General features: G+C 42.7%; 1 protein-coding gene across 1 annotated transcript in view; it reads left to right on the top strand.

The window, feature by feature from the left end:
* gpsm1b (G protein signaling modulator 1b) overlaps positions 1–15,981 on the top strand; it is a 44,647-nt gene extending 28,666 nt beyond the window's left edge. Inside the window, exons 11-14 of the mRNA XM_079524568.1 lie at positions 646–810; positions 10,165–10,318; positions 11,556–11,761; positions 12,827–15,981. Coding sequence (XP_079380694.1) covers positions 646–810; positions 10,165–10,318; positions 11,556–11,761; positions 12,827–13,018 — 717 coding nt within the window. The 3' untranslated portion in view covers positions 13,019–15,981. The remainder of the gene's footprint in view (positions 1–645; positions 811–10,164; positions 10,319–11,555; positions 11,762–12,826) is intronic.
* The last annotated feature ends 1,921 nt before the right edge of the window (positions 15,982–17,902 follow it).

The following is a 17,902-nucleotide window of genomic DNA, read 5'->3' as shown; positions in this document are numbered from 1 at the left end:
ATATACAGTGATTTCTCTTTTATAAAAGGAGTTTTATTTTTTTAAAGGTACCGTAATTGCAACCAGAGCTTATTGTGTGTGTGTGTGTGTGTGTGTGTGTGTGTGTGTGTGTGTGTGTGTGTGTGTGTGTGTGTGTGTGTGTGTGTGTGTGTGTGTGTGTGTGTGTGTGTGTGTGTGTGTGTGTGTGTGTGTGTGTGTGTGTGTGTGTGTGTGTGTGTGTGTGTGTGTGTGTGTGTGTGTGTGTGTGTGGAAAAATAGGAGCTTGTAGATCTGCTATTTTTCCAATAGCTAAAGTATAACATAATGCTTGGTTAAAACACCAAAAGGGGTTCCCGTCCTGAGTGGATTTAAAGTCCTCTGTCCATGTACTAAGGCTGAGTACTTTATCCCATTTTGTGCGGGAACCCCTTTTGGTGTTAGCATTATGTTATGCTTTAGCTATTGAAAAATAGCAGATCTACAAGCTCATAGCGCGCCACCGAGTGGCGCACTACGAGCTTGTAGGTCTGCTATTTTTGAAAAATCGAAGAACGACTGACATAGAAACATAGCTTTTTCAGAAAACTGTCAGGATGTAGAAGACATTTTTAGAATCTGATCAATCTGGTCAAAATGGGTTAATTCCATCCTCTGCTCGTCCTGTAGAACGGGGACGGTCAGGACATGGACAGCATATCCAGGAGGTCCAAGCTGTCCCAGCCGGGTAAGAGGAAGGGCTATCCCGACAGCCAGTCATCGGACGAACGCCAGTGGCTGGACTCTCCTGTCGACGCCGATGACATCACTGTGCAAGTCCCGCCTTCAGTGCCAGTAAGTCATTAGTTATATTAATCAAGCGTTAAGTTGAGTGAGTTAAAAATGTTGGCTTTAATCAAGCGAAGTTGAGTGAGTTAAAAATGTTGGCTTTAAAAAAAATGCATATATTATTGTGTTTTGCAAAACCTTTCAAAAGGTTTCACGAATAGCAACGAATAACAAGCTGCTACGAAGTGCTATTCCCCAATTTAATCCTTGCGTGGGACAAAAAAAAGACGATTTGCTTGCCCACATGACGTACGTTTGTGTAAGACGAAAATCGACACTATAGCTGAATAACACACATTTAAGCATTTTATAATAAACTTATACTGTCAAGTATCATAATACTGGACCTTTGTTTTTTATGATAGCTCATAATTATACATTGTTTTAAGCAGATTATTATTAGTTTATAAAATGCATTATCTAGACTGATGGTTGGAAAGGTAATCAGAGACGTGGCTTGCTGCTGACACCAGCGATGTCTGAGTGTCTTGCGATCGCTTAAAGTTAAACCCCAGTTCCTTCAGAGTATAAAGTGTATCACCTCCTAAATGCATTATCCTCATCCTCCACCTCTCATTCCCCTCCATGCATTTTAGACACCCTTTTTAGTCGGTCGATAAGATGTTAATGGACTTAGCGAGCTGGTGGCCAGGAGACGAGATCTCATTAAATACAGCATCTGCTGAGGACTCTGCTTTATCCCATTTAGGCCTGACGTCGAAAAAAAAACAAAAAGTCTTCCGAAAGAATATATATTCAAAGATTTGTGCCGCATTGTCAAGATTTTTCAAAAATAGCAGACCTACAGGCTATGAGCTTGTAGATCTGCTATTTTTCAATAGCTAAAGTATAACATAATGCTTAGTTGAAACACCAAAAGGGGTTCCCGCCCAGAATGCTTTATACCTGCAGAGCCAGGGCAAGACATGTGGACAGCTGATGCAATCAGTGATTGCTAAGTATTTAAAACCCCCAGGTCATTTCCTTTTAACTTTTTCGCTGCTATCTACGTTTATAAACGTATAGCTAGGCTATCGGTACCTACTGGTGCTAACTACGCATACGTTCGTAGACAACTGTATACTCCATATATGAAAGCAGCGACCGTCAATTTACCTTTTAGCATTGCTCCGGTTAGTATGGAGAGCCTCCGTCCCCAGTCCCCACCAGCTATGGGATTTTTAAATCCAGCTCCATTGACGATTTTCAAAGCGCTGTATCTCAAAAGGTTCAAGCGCTGTCCATGGTGAGCCGTCGCGCACCCGACGATCGTAAATCATTTGTGAGTTTGTATCGCTGAGCTGAGCACATGGGGGTCTGAGCTAACGCGACTGATCACTGTGCTCATCTCCCTGAATAACCCGGAAAGGATCGCAGAGTTAGAGCGGACGGGTGGCATTCCTTAGGTGGGCGTATGCTGCCACCAAGCGGCAGCTTAAAAGTTAACTCTTTTTTTTTGCTAAGTACGAACATATTCGTACCCCCCCCCCCCCCCCCTTTACACCATATACAGTATGAAGCGGCTAGGCCGAAAACCAGCTTTTAACATTGGTCCGGTTGCTAAGCACCTCCAGCACCGGGATCTTTGCGCACGGCCCATAGACTTCTGTTCAAAGTAGGATTTCCAACGCCTTGTAACTCTGGAAATAAAATCACGAACAACTGAATTTATGTGATTGGTTAGCCGATTTGCTCGTCTACATATGACGTACATTTTCCCTTCATTGTCAATGGCATTTAATGTTTGTGTTGCCACAAATTTACGTCATTTGACGGACATATGACCTAATTTCTCCTTTCATTGTCGATGGCAAAAATAATATGATGTCATCATAGATCCACATTCACAATTTTCTTCTTTCTTTTCTTGCCAATCTTCATTATGAATAGTGCTATATAGCTGTTGTATTACAAATATTGACCCGCCTGGACGTACAAGGTTTATACACTAATATTATTTTACGCCTATGAGAGTGCTTTGGAGATTCTAATATTGATTTGAACAGTTGTTGACGCTTCGCACCTCTCTCTCAATCTTTGTATGAAGTAATCAGGAAAATCTGACAATAAATGCGTCGTCAGTGTATATTTATTGTTTTCATTTCATTGTGTGGGAGTGGACAGAGAAGAGGGTCTGTAATAAGGGTAGTGGGTGCAAACTGGAATGCTGGTTCCTATAGCAACGCTGATGTCATTTAGGAAGAACCGCTTGCCCCTCCCACATTCACTGTCTTTCCTTTTCTTTCTTTCACAGACCCCCCCCCCCCCTCTCTCTCTTTCTGTCTCTCTCCCCTCTCTCTCTCTCCCCCTCTCTTTCTGTCTCTTTCTTTCACAGACCCCCCCCCTCTCTCTCTCTTTCTGTCTCTCTCCCCCTCTCTTTCTGTCTCTTTCTTTCACAGAACCCCCCCCTCTCTCTCTGTCTCTCTCCCCCTCTCTTTCTGTCTCTCTCTCCTCTCTCTCTCTCTCTCTCTCTCTCTCTCTCTCTCTCTCTCTCTCTCTCTCTCTTTCTGTCTCCCTCCCCTATCCCTCTCTCTCTCTTTCTGTCTCTCCCCCCTCTCTCTCTCTCTCTTTCTGTCTCTCTCTCTTTCTGTCCCGCACCCCACACTCTCTCTCTCTTTCTGTCTCTCTCTGTCTCTCTTTCTGTCTCTCTCCCCCTCTCTTTCTGTCTCTCTTCCTCTCTCTCTCTCTTTCTGTCTCTCTCTCTCTCTTTCTGTCCCCCACCCCCACTCTCTCTCTTCCTCTCTCTCTCTCTTTCTGTCTCTCTCTCTCTCTCTTTCTGTCCCCCACCCCCACTCTCTCTCTCTCTCTCTCTCTCTCTCTCTCTCTGTCTCTCTCTGTCTAAATGGTGCATTTATATAGCGCCTTTATCCAAGGCGCTTTACATAGATTGTGCATTACATTCACCCATTCACACACACATTCATACACCGATTGCAGCGGAAGCCATGCAAGGTACCAACCAGCACATCGGGAGCAATTTGGGGTTCAGTGTCTCCCTCTGTCTCTCTCTCCCTCTGTCTCTCTCTCCCTCTCTTTCATTCGATTCGCACACCATTCTCCCTCTTCATCCCTGTCTCCTCTCGGAGGTGTTCTGTCCCAGTGCCCTAATTGAGTAACTGGACAATAAGCATCGTTGCTGTCGGGGGAGGGACCTGGCATCGCCATATTTCAACTTTCTGTGTTTCCTTCCCCCCGTAGGTTTATGCCCTGCATTGTCCTACAAGAGTATCGCACGAGAGTGATAATAGCCGATTTACAAGCATAGATCATATGTTATTACTTTTTTCCCCCCAGCTATTAGTGTAGATTTTCGTCTTACACAAATATAATTAACCCATTTAGGCCTGATGTCGAAATAAAAAAAAAGTCTTCTGAAAGAATATATATTCAAAGATTTGTGCCGCATTTTCACGATTTTTCAAAAATAGCAGACCTACAAGCTCGTAGCGCGCCACTCGATGGCGCGCTATGAGCTTGTAGATCTGCTAAAACCCTAACCCTAACCCTAACCCAAAATCGATTCATGTAGACTCTCGTCCTACACAAAGATTAAATTCCCATTGACAATGAATGGAGAATTTACTTCATCTGTGTCTGAGCAAATCGACATGTTGCGTCACGATGATGTACGGTGATAAGAGCGCCCCTCACTTCACACGGGTGTGATTTTTATAATGAAAAGGGAGCGGTTTTGGACATAACAAGGTTTCCAGTCGACGACGCAGAAAGCAGAGATTCAAACAGAGATACAGCGGTAGAGGACACCTGCTCACAGCACAGTGGTACTCAAGAGGGCAAGCTAAGGACAATCCATTGATTTTTTTCCCCGTTTCAAACAAATCAATTTAATTGATGCTGTAATAAAATAATCTATTAATCGAACAAATCAATTGAATTGATACTGTAATAAAACCGTTCGCTGTTGTAAGTATGGGGCATGTCATTGTACGCAAAAAAGTATAAAACAGTGGCTCACAAAGCGCAAGCGTGTAGATTTGCTACTTTTAGTGCTGTTATGGGAATAGTTTTATTTTCCCACAACGGTCCATACTACATTTTAAAGCGTGTCGTTTTGTCGTGGGGCGTCTGTGCAAGATAGATACTGATAATGGTGGCATGCTAATGAATGAATGTATAGCTGTGGCTGTATATACATACGCTTCTCTCAACCCGGGGACATTGTCACCCCTCGCTTGTCCCCTCAGCCATCGCTCCGCTGACAGTGCGACCTCGATCGGAGGGACCACCCCATCCCATCCCATCCTCTCCCCGCCACCCCTTACAGCCCCCACGCACGCGCCTGCTCCCCATAATGAGTTGTTTTCCCACACTGGGGAGAACAGGGCTACAGCTGGGGCACAATGATGGCCCCGCAAGGAGTGACACACAGAGAGAGAGAGAGAGAGAGAGAGAGAGAGGGGGGGGGGGGGGGGGGGGGGAAGATAAAGAGAGAGGAGAGGGAGGGAGAGGGGGGGGTGTGAGTGAGAGAGAGAGAGAGGGGAGGGATAGATTGTCGGACGTTGAAGGGAGGGGGCACTAGAGAGAAGGACTGAGGAGAGCAGTGTAAAATGGTGAGTTGAGGAGGGGGATAAGAGGGTTTGTGTGGAGCAGACGGATGAGAAGGGCCGAGCGGACGGAGAGAGAGCAGCAGGATAGAGTAGAGCAGAACCGGGGCGGTAAGATGCGTCATGCTTCGGTAACAACGTGACTGGAGTGGAGTGATGCTATACAAAATGACTTGTGTGTGTGTGTGTGTGTGTGTGTGTGTGTGTGTGTGTGTGTGTGTGTGTGTGTGGATTTGTGACCCCGCATGCTGCCTGCCCACCTAACTTTGGTCCCTGCTTTGCTCTTGTATTATATTGGTCTGTCAGTTTGTCAAGACTCGGCTTGTTGGTTTTCCTTTCTTTTTTGGTCTGATAAGGAGGAAAAACTGCCTAATTTGTTTAACCACTTGAACCCCAGCATCCGTATTCTGGGGGTGACATTAGCCAAAGATGGCACATTTTTGCGACGTGTTGTAAACTTGTAGATTGTCTATTTTTGGTGTGAGATTTGGTGTAGACTGAAAAAAGCAGCGCCTTTTTTCCCTCTGAGTCTAGACCAAATCTCTTTGCTGAAAATATTGTGATCTACAAGATCTATATTTTGTCTGCCTGTTATGACCAGCACATAGGGACCACTGGCGTTCATATGGTTACACGTTCTTCCCGATGATGTGACCAAACGAGCAGCGAGCACATTGTGTTTTGCTGACCTACTTAATAATTATGCTACTCCATATACTGTATAGAAGCATACACTTTTAGTAAGTTACTTTTAGTAAGTGTTGGTAGCGCATCAAAATGTGAGCATCGTTAGGCCTGATTTACATGAGGTCTTTTCACACGCAACTATTTCGCATTACAATATACACAGGCTGACACCCTTTATTTGGTGTGAAAAAACATCCGTGTTTTGCTGCGTTCTGTGTGAATGTACAGTTTGTTAAAAAAAAATATATAATATATATATATATATATATATATATATATTTTTTTTTTGTGCTGAAAATAGCTGATCTTCAAGCCCACAACATGTTGCTATTTTCGCCAGAATGTTCACGCCAGGGTTAGCCTGGCTCCAGCCATGAATCGCTACCATTAAATAAATAAAAATGTCTCCTGGCGAAAAAATGGAGACTTCAGAGTGTCAGGCTGCGCCCCAGGGTAGGGTTAATTTTTATTTAATGTGGTAAATGATTCTTATTCTGCCGATGATGATGGAACACACAGTAGACGTATTGTTGACTATACTGTAAGCTGCTAGTGTTGCACTTTAGGGAGCTGAGCATTATTGTTCCAGGGGCCATAATCAAAGAGCTTTTAGAATGGAGGATGGCATCAGACTCTATTGATCTGTGAGGCCTCTTCTGTTCTGTTTTTCCATTAACCCATTTTGACCTGAGATCAGATTCTAAAAACGTCTTCTACATCCTGACAGTTTTCTGAAAAAGCTATGTTTCTGTGTCAGTGGTTCTTCGATTTTTCAAAAATAGCAGACCTACAAGCTTGTAGCGTGCCACTCGGTGGCGCGCTATGAGCTTGTACATCTGCTATTTTTCAATAGCTAAAGCGTAACATAATGCTAACACCAAAAGGGGTTCCCGCCCCAAAATGGGTTAACCTGGATTGTGTTTTTTTGTCCGACCGCGATAATATGAGATCATCACATTTTACAACACAAGGAGCATTGTTGATTTCACCTGGTGTTGTGTTGTGTTGTGTTGTGTTGTGTTGTGTTGTGTTGTGTTGTGTTGTGGTTGGAGAAACATTGTACAGGGTGTAAAATGACTAATGCACTGGTTGTGCTAAAACAGATTATTTTTAATGTCAAGGACCCGCCATTTTTAAATACATTAGGCCACAACTTGCTCCCATTTTATTTTCATCTCTGCGGCCCCCAATTCACACTGTAAAGTCCTGTAAAAACGTTCTGAAAGGTGTTCAAATGTGTCTTCTAACATTTATCTCAAAGAGTGTCCTTGTGGGAGTCGGACCCCATGTTGAGAACCAGTGTGCTTAAGAGAATTTACTAAGCAAAGGAAGTCATTCATTTAACCGAATCACATGTTCTTGGACTGCTGTGTCCTGTGCTGATTTTACTGAAACCTTTGTGACCAAGGAGCGTGATTGTTTTTTTTAATGTCATCTTTAGACATTTTGATCATTATCATTCACAAGCGGAAACACATCGCCTAACTCCGTGTAATCAACAGCTTGCACAGGCCAGCGTTGCCCAAGGGAGCTTGATTGATTGATTGAGGTTTCTGTCCGACAGCAATGATATTATCCAACTGGAGCTCCTTAAAATGAAAAAGCAGTGGTGAGAATCACCATTAAGACGTGAGGATTATTATTAGTATTATTGGAAATAGCCGATCTACAAGCTCACAATGGTGTGAGCAACTACCAATATTTACAAGGGACTTTACCGAAAACCAAGCACAACGTCGCTTATAATAAGCGTACATGGCAACACTGCCCCTCATGTCTAACCTCTGCACCCAGTCTAAACAATAATTAGAAAAACAAAAACAAAGGAGATATTTTAAATAATAATGATAATAATTAACGATATATTTTTTTACACATCATAATAAAATTCAGCATCCATAGGGGCAGGAGCCTATCTTCTGTTTCTGTAGCGTGAGGCAGCTTTATAAGTGCACCCCCTGGACATGACGCTAGTATGTCGCAGGGACTTACCCCCAGTCTAACCCTAGATGCTGAGTGCCAAGCAGGGAGGCATTGGGTCCCATTTTTCAGAGTCTTCGGTATGACCCGGCCGGGGATCGAACCCCCGACCTCCCAGTCTCAGGGCGGACACTCAAACCACAAGAACCACAGAGCTTTGGTGTATTTCAGGCATACTACCATGCCTGACCGAAACGTTGCTTCATTAAATAAGACAATACTCTTGTGCCGAGCAGATACACAGTGTGCGGGTGTACCTTATTGCTTTCTTTGATGTCCACTGGCCTACGCACCTGTGCATACGCCTGATTGCTAGGTGTGCGATAGTTTTCTCCTACAGGCATACTACTGTAAAAGTACAGTAGGAATAGTCCTAAACTGACCTGCCAAAATGGAAGCCTGTACAGTATACTGTGCCAGCGTGAAGCTGACAAAAGGCAATTTCCTATTATATTCCCAAGACATTTTTAGAGGTCAACGCTGCTGGGGACTTTGTCCTGGACTGGAAATGGGTAGTTTATTTTTATGATGTATTATATTAATCATGGGAGATGGTCTGCATTAGCACCTTGAACATCTAGGTCACAGCGTTCTTTCTGAGAAAGCCATCCCGTGTGAGCTGGCCATTCTATTTGTTATCATCTCTAGAAGAGGTAAAAGAAATACCAATTTTGCCACGGATGACGTCAACATCGGCTAGACTCTTCTAAGAGCCCGTCCATCAGGAAGTGAATGGTGGTTGAATCGGGCTGGAACCATGGCCAAATATGGAGTCGTACAAGAGATACTGTACGTCAGGGGTGCCCAAAAGGTAGATTGTGATCTACCAGTAGATCACAAATAACCTGACTCCGCCAGATGGGGCAGCAGAGAGTACACTGGGTTCCCCCCTCCTGGGATCAAGGCAGCACTGTGTATGCCTTGATCCCGCCTCTAGCTGCCGCTGATTGGCCAGGCCGTTTTGTGGCCGGAGCATCAAGTCTGCCTGAGAGTTCCCAGATGGGAGCAGGAGGGGGGAACCCAGTGTACTGTCTGCTGCCCCATCTGGCGGAGTCAGGTTAGATCACAAAGGCTGTGAAGGTAGATCACATGACATGTCCCTAAAACATGTCCCTAAAACATAACATCAAACATAAAAAAATATATAATTTGGCATCTGACACTTGAATTAAGGTGACTTGATTGATTTACATAAAAAATGGCCTGTTAAGCCAGTAAAGCCACAATGGAATACTTTTGTTTGCAATACTTGGAATACGTATCAGTATTCAGTAGCATTACAAAGTTACATCCAAGTGTGTTTGTCATGTTATGTAACGCCAGAGCCAGTATTCCAAAGCCCCCTCAAGTACATTTTTAACTATTTTCAGCAATGAGATCATATTCTTTTGGTAGGTAGATCTTGTTGAGCTGGTCATTTTGAAAGTAGCTCTCAAGTAAAAAAAAGTCTGGGCACCCCCGCTGTACATACAGTATGCCATAGATCAGGGGTTCTCAAACTTTTTGGCTCGAGACCAAAAAGAGAAGTGTGATGTCAAACTAGTGAAAATAGTCAATCTACAAGCTCACGTAACCCATTTTTTCACCAAGTGTCAACTGTCAAATTTATCTAATCTAATCCTGGGCTCTACTCTTCCTCTGCCAACCTGGGGAGAGCAGCGGACTGACCTCATGCTTCCTTCAATGCATGAGCGTCAAGGCGATTCCTTTCACCTGACAGGGGGGGGGGGGGGGGGGAGTTTCCCCGATTGGACGTAGCACGTGGAAGGAACACGTTATTCCAACCAGTTCCTTTCCCCTCCATCAGGCACCCCGGCTGGGCAGGGGGAGGTCGTTTATAGAGACCAGGATTACTGCATGTTTTTTGTGAGGGTACCTACCCTAGGGGACACGGGGAGAAAATCCACACAGAAAGGCCCTTTCGCCAACCCCACCTCGGGTATGGGCACTGGCATTCTGCACTTTGATTACTTTTGGTACTTTAAGTACATTTTGATGCCAATACTTTTGTACTTTTACTCAAGTATTTGGACTTTTACGTACCATATTGCCGTATTGATACTTTCACTTAAGCAAAACAATTGAGTACTTTTTTCCACCACTACATGTATTCTGTTTTGTTTTTCAGAAACTGGGTCGTGACCCCTCAGATGAAGACTGCTTCTTTGATCTCCTCAGCAAGTTCCAGAGCAGCCGCATGGATGACCAGCGCTGCAATCTAGATGAGACCCAAAACGGAGACGGTGCTGCTGACTCCATTCCATCACTACATGACATGATAGGTAGGTTTTATATACATTTTTTCGCTCTTTTTGTGCGACCACTGTTCACTGAGTGCCATCTGGTGGACAAAAGTGGTGGTGTTTCCGAGAAAAGAGTGTGCAAAGGCCGCGACTGAAACAGAAGCTAATGGCTATGGAGAAACAACAACAGTGCGGGCGGGGCCCTGGCAACTGTGCATAGCAACCAGAGCGGTTCCAAAAATGAAACGCAGCGAGGCAATCTTATAGCGATATCAAACGCCTTAAGACGAGCCTGCTCGTCATGAGTACCCAGCGTAATGAATGTATAGGACGAGTATACCTGTTCTAGGGATCCAATGTGTTAACAGTTGTAAAACAAAGTATAAAATAGGGCTTTAATGGTTAATCAATAATCATATCAATCCATTAATAATTGCTTCTAGATTATGCGAAGAATCGAAAAGGTTATCAATTAAATAATCAGTAAGGAAATAGTCCATACTGGTAAACTATTGCCTTGAAGCAGAATGATAAGAAACAGTGTTATCTTTGTTTCTGACATTTAGTAGAGACGTTTAGGAACAACTGAACCTCAGGACAATTTTTTTCCGCTTCTGTCGTTTGAGTTTGACCTCGACACTGTGATCACATTGAGTTTGACCTCGACACTGTGATCACATTGAGTTTGACCTCGACACTGTGATCACATTGTAATCACTTGTACTGTATCTGCCATCGTATGCAGCGGTGGAAGATTTACGACTTAAGTCAAAGTAGCATTACCACAGTTTAAAAATACTTTTTTACAAGTCCTGGATTCAAAATGATGCTAATGGCATCAAAATCAAAAAGTAAAAATTTGGGATTTGAATTATTGATCATGAACCACTTAAGCTCTATTTTATACTTTGGCCATTTGAAAATAGATTTTATTTTAGAAAAATGTTTTGATTTAATTGATAATTTGATTAATTATTTGTCATCTAAATTTGCACAACTAAAGCTGTCAAACGAATGTAGTGGAGTAAAAAAAAACGTTTTGCCTCGGAGGTGTAGTGGAGTATAAAGTGTAAAGCATCAAGAAATGGAAGCACAGCACTTGAGTAAATGGGCCCAGTTACTTTTCACCAGGGATAAGGTGCATGGTTTAAATGTTTTTTTTTTAAAGGATAAGTGGTGACTAGGGAATAGGGAGGGAAGAAATGCTTCCCGGTCTTTCAGTCTTGTCTGTGCAAAGATTGACTCAAATGGACTCCCCATGCCATGCGTCTCTCAGATCCTGCACTCACCACGTCGCCCCAGACAGAGGAGCTGTTTGATTTGATCGCCAGCACCCAGGGTCGACGCCTTGACGACCAACGGGTTAATGTTGGCAACCTGCCAGGCCTGCGGATCACCCACAACAACCTAGGGAGCCTGGTGGGCGAAGGTGACCCCCAGGAACCCAGCGACGATTTCTTCAATATGCTCATTAAGTGCCAGGTGGGAACACACTTCAGAAATAACAGGCGCTCAACGGGTTGTATAACGACCGAATTGGGGTGAAAAGGGGGTTGAAAGAAAAGACTCAAATGCAATTAAAACCTTTTAATTGCAATTGAAGACAAACATGCGTTACGTTCCGGCTCTTCCATAATTTCTTGTGAACATTGTATCCATAATGTAAATTGTAAAGGTAGTCCAGGTATCCAACAGATGTCTGTAGTTCAGACGGAATGGACGGAAAACAGTGTTCATAAAAAGGTGTTTTTTTTTCTTCTGACGGTAAATCACCAATGTTCTCTGAAAAGCTTGCTTAACTATACTTTCAACCTGGCATCCCCTATTTTCGGCACATATCCCAACATTCGTTTTTTCCAAACGCTTTTAAAATACAATAAATATATAGCAGTAGTAGCAGACCTGCGCCACATCTCGACAATTCAAAAATTAACTTAATTAATTTAATTTAATAGTTCTAGAATTGTGAGCCTTTGAACTACTTTTACAATGTCTGACTGCATGTTTTATTGACCTTTTATTTAATCAGGGAAGACCATTGAGCGCATGCTCTCTTTTGCAAGGATGCCCCGAGTACAACAAGATCACAGTGTACAAAAAAAAATACATAATGATAATGATAATTCCCCCGGTGCTACAAAAAACCAGGTACAGTCGCTATGTGTTTGCGTCCTCAAGTAGTGCCTCAGATGACTCTATAAGAGGACCAGTTTATCCATTTTCAGAGTCCTGATTTGTTTGCCTTTTTGACCTCTCTCACTCGGTCACTCTCTGCTCATGGGGTGGCGGCGGCTCAGGGGTAGAGTGTCTGGATGGTAACCGTAAGGTTGCCAGTTCGAACCCGGGCTCCCCCAGAGTTACTGTCGAAGTGTCCTTGAGCAAGACACTGATCCCCTAATTGCTCCCGATGTGCTTGTTGGTGCCTTGCATGGTTTCCGCTGCCATCGGTGTATGAATGGGTGAATGTAATGCACAATCTCTGTAAAGCGCCTTGGATAAAGGCGCTATATAAATGCACCATTTACCATTTACCATCTGTCCTCACAGTCCTCGCGGATTGACGACCAGCGCTGCTCCCCGCCAGAGGCCGGTCCTCACGCGCCCACGGTGCCCGACGAGGACTTCTTCAGCCTCATCCAGAGGGTGCAGGCCAAGCGCATGGACGAGCAGCGCGTCCATCTGCCCTCCGACGACCCGGACAGCCCTGATCCCGAGCACCCCGGGGAAGATTCCAGCTAGGACTTGAAACTCTGTGTCAAAGAAATGGGAATACGTGGGAAATATTAGTAGCTATTTCGAGGTGAAGGGTTTGAACTCACTATGTTTTTGTGACCTGTTCTTCTCGCTCGTAAGTCGTCATATATATATAGACGCTTGGTCAAGACCTCTTTCACGTCCGGTGCGGGCGCGAACGGTACCCCGTTTGTGTCCCGTATGAATGTGGACGGATCATTATTTTCACATAAAAAAAATTAAAAAAACATGGTCAGCACGAAGCGCCGTCTGACACAGATTATCCCGAATGTTGAAAAGTGATGTTAAAGTTGTACCCGGTGGGTTCACTGGTGATGCAATGGGGTCCTGGCCAAAGCGCGAGTGTGTGACGAGTTCGGGGGCGAGAATGTGTCGGTTCTTGATGAAGAGGTCAATCCTGTGTGCAATAGGTGGTGCCCTGCCAGCTGTCGCTCATCGTATTATGTTTTAAATGTCTGTACATAAAATAAGAAATCAAGCCGAATTTGAGCCAGGACATGTGGGGCAAAAGAGCTACGGTTTGACTTTATAATTTTGGGACGTTAAGATAAAAAGACAAGATGTTTACCGTGTCGAATGCCTTAATCAACATTTTGTCAGACTCTCAGATTGTAATTCCCCAAGTGTCACATCATGTCTTGTGGTTGATACGTGCATGATGAGTATTAAAGGGATAGTTCAGATTTTTTGAACTGAAAGTTGTATGAAATACTTGCCATTAATATAGTGGTTGCAACTGTATTAATTGATTGCCCGAGTCCCATGGTGGGAGTTCTGCTCTGGTTTTGGTCAATATTAAGTAGTTCCGGTCATTTTGTGGGGGGCACTGGGGCCACGCAGTAAAAGTAAATGAATCCACAAAAAGAACGTAATTTGTATTGTTGACCTATTTCTAAAATATTAGCGCGACTTTCGTTCAACTTTGACCCCTCTATCACATGGAACCCTTTTTTGGGCGTAGTGATATGGACACAAAAAACATAGTTCTGTGTGATAGAGGGGTAAAAAAAGAACGGACGTTGCACTAATATTTTAGAAATAGGTCAACAATACAGATTACGTTCGTTTTGTGGATTCATTTACTTTTACTGCGTGGCCCCAGTGCCCCCCACAAAATGACCGGAACTACTTGATATTGACCAAAACCAGAGCAGAACTCCCACCATTACGTTAGTTTTGTGGATTAATTTACTTTTACTGCGTGGCCCCCAGTGCCCCCCACAAAATGACCGGAACTACTTGATATTTCACCAAAACCAGAGCAGAACTCCCACCACAGGACTCGGGCAATCAAGATACAAGTATTGATACAAGTATTTCATACAACTTAAGTTCAAAAAATCTGAACTATCCCTTTAACCATGAAGGATTGACGTGGAACACTGGTGTCATTTGTATAAACAGTATTAAGGACGGCCAACAGTAGACGAGCGGAATCCGTACATTGCTAGTATTATCATCAATCTGATGACCAGAATCACGGTTCGGTTACTAGACGTATCGGGGGGGGGAAATCCATGTCTTTGATTTTGATATCCCCCTCTGCTGGTCATTATTGTTTTTTTATCGCCAGTGAGGGATATGTTTTATCACTACATCTGGTCAGACTGAGTTAAATACATGCATTTTCTTTTGGGGAAATGCAAATGTATTTTATGTTTCATATAATTTAACAATTGAATTGTTTGTCACATTAACCCTGGCATCCCTATTCAGGCCAATTTTGTGGTAAAAACAAAACAAAAAACATTACCACTGATTAATAAATTATAGTTAATTTAGCCCTTGGGGATAGAAGCCAGCCTTTGATCTTGAATATTTTGAAGGAGAAAGTTATTGTAATGATATTGAGCTCAAATTATAATGATTTTAAGCACTTTTATCATATTTCATTGATGAGCTTTTCTTAACTGTACCATATCCTTTGCATATTTTTGAGAATAATTTTGTAAAGATTAGAGTGTTATCATAAATGCAATTAGTGCCTAATAGTATACATTTCTATTCATTTCCGAGTCCCTTACAGTGCAGCCAAGTTCACCAAAGAGAGGTGCACACTAAAATGAAATGTTTTGGGGTCAAAGTGAGTTTGAAACATAAGTATAATCATTTCACTGTACATATCTGTACTGTCCTCTCTTTGGGGCTCACTGTAAAATTAAATAATAGCGCACACCTCCTTTTTGTACCTCAAAGGTCAGCCGAAGCAATACTACGTGAACAAGTACATGGTGATCATCATATACTGTCTGTATTTCTCTTATGGCTGTTTTGAACTACACAAACTGAGTGAACCCTGGCGTGCTGTGAAACATATTTCACGGGTTGAGGATGTGTTTTTACACACGCGACGGCTGGAGGTGATGATACATACTATACTATTACTAACCTTGAGTTCTGGGAACCCACTGTACTTTCAGAATTATTTTGATTTAGTTATTTTCTTTCTCAATTTACAAGAGTTGATACCACCCCCCGGCCTGTGGTTTTAATGTAAAAAGAAAATCATCACAGAACTTCACAGGTTCTGGACATTTTCAGTTTATGGAAGGTTCTTCTAAGTCAGTGGTTCCCAAACTGGTGGTCAGGACTCCCAGGGGCTTCCCCAACTTATTTTTTTGGGGGGGTCCCCAGATCATTAGCTTAATGTGCAACATTGTTTTCTCACTCAACAGTTCAAATATGATTATTTTGGGGGGTCGCGGACAGTAAAGGTTTAGGCCTTGTTCTAGGTTAATGATAAAGAACAGGTCCCTGCTATGAAAACACCTGTTACCCCCCCCCTCCTTTCTCCTCCCAGAAGAACATGCTTCCGGACTAACTGGTATCCAACCCCTTTTTGTCACTGGCATGCCATGATGATATGTACATATATATTTTTTTGTATTTATGTTCCTTTTGAGGATGTGACAATGTTCCCCGTGCTTTTAATAAATGTCTCATTTGGCTATGTTGTCGTTTTGTTTTACAAGAGCTGAATTCACTTTCTATTGAATGGGAACCTTACAGTGAGAACAAGGGAACCTATTGGTCAACTAGAATGATTGAATAATACTTTATTCATAAGTTTGTTAACGGTACAGGAATTGCAGTCAAAGCCGCAATAGCACAAATTTTGGCATGCTACTAGTCCTACATTCTTACACCTAGAAACCCCATTCCAACTCGACATGTTTGCCTGAAAATGAATCTTTGAAATGTTTCATAGGTTTAGAAATATAATGCTTTCAAATTTGAGACATTTACAATAGGGGTCAATGCAGATTATGACATGTCAAAAAATCACTTTCACCTAGAAACTCCATTCACACATTTTATAATTCAGCTTACTTTGGAGACACATGATGGAACTTTATCCATCGTTGAGTGTGGCTGATGATGATGATGGGTTCCTTCCATCACCTCCAGACTCAGAGAGTAGATTGTCACCGCTGAGGGTGACGCCATGGCTGCTGCCTCCTCCTTTTCACCTTTCTCTGCTTCTGACCTCCCCAGCCATCCTAGGAAAGAAAACTCGCCTCCTGCTCAGCTCAAGCAGAAGGACCACGCACGAATACATTTTCTTCCAGTTCGTCGTCAGATCGTTATGGTACAGAGCGCCCCCTTGTGACTAATAATGTCTATGATGACACTAGCTCTGGTCCATAGCTCTAAACGCATTAGAGCTACGGATCAGAGCTATGATGACACGTTGGATTTAATCGCAGGGATCAAATAATGAATGTATGCATTTCTTATGTACAGCTCACTCGCTGTGTAAAGTGGCTAGTGTTCAGAGGGCAGCTAGATGTTTCTGTCGTTGGTGTTGTTAGGCATTTTAGATAACAACATTTAACTTTAAACCAGCTTGAACTTGCAAATCATTAAAAGTTCTATTGAGTTAATTAATAACAGTGGTCTCCCGTCTCTTCAAGTCTTTAAGTGTGAGAGATCCTCCTTGGTTTGATTCCACTCAGTGATGGAAAAACTAGCTACGGTAGAAAGAAACACTGGTTCAAAGTGTAACCTTGGCTGGGAGGCGAACCCCGGACCTCATATCAACAAGGCACATACCTTACCAGTGGACTAAAGAGCCAGACCAGATGAACAACCAACCCCAAATTAACCAAGGACAAACAGAGCAATTTGTCAGGTTTACAAATTAGTTATTTATATAAATGTTTATTTACATTTGACTTATTTACTAAAGACAAGTTGTAATTATTCATTCCATCGCTTAATTGTATCAAATAAATCCACTAAAGACTATAGGCCTAGTTGTAATAATTCATTCCATCTGTTAAATCCATTAAAGATAACTTATTCATTCTATCACTGAGGAAATCTCTTACATTTCCACAAAAGCACCGGCGGCGTGAGCGGACGTCCATACGCCGTTACTACGCTGTCCAAGAGAGAGACGGCGTATCAACGTTGTGTGCACGGCGTGTCGGCGTAGTTCATTTTCAGTTCACTTTCAACTGTCTGAAAACACAAAAATAGTCCAAAAAACTTTTTGCTTTTTGATTGATTATTTTATTTTCGTGTCCTGCACACAAAGTGCCCAACCCCCATATGGTTTATAAGACACATTGCATTTAATTATATTAATAATACATTGAATTAGAGTGAGCTGACTGCTGAGTGTTGGACGTTGTGTGGCTATAATTATGCAGAGAGAAAATACATCATATTAACTTCTTTGTGCAATGTTGAATTTATACTTTGCTCATGCATTTTACTAGAAATATATAGCCTATATTTCAAAGTTATCCAGAAATGAACTAGTAGAAGACATGGGAATCTGGGACTTGAACATGAAACCTCTGTGTTGAGAGCCTGATCATCAGACCAGTACACCATCTCTCAGAATTGTTGAAGTGTTCTTTT

Source organism: Electrona antarctica (assembly GCF_951216825.1).
Source record: "Electrona antarctica genome assembly, chromosome: 16".
NCBI classification, from domain to species: domain Eukaryota; kingdom Metazoa; phylum Chordata; class Actinopteri; order Myctophiformes; family Myctophidae; genus Electrona; species Electrona antarctica.
This window is presented reverse-complemented; position numbering and strand designations above follow the sequence as displayed.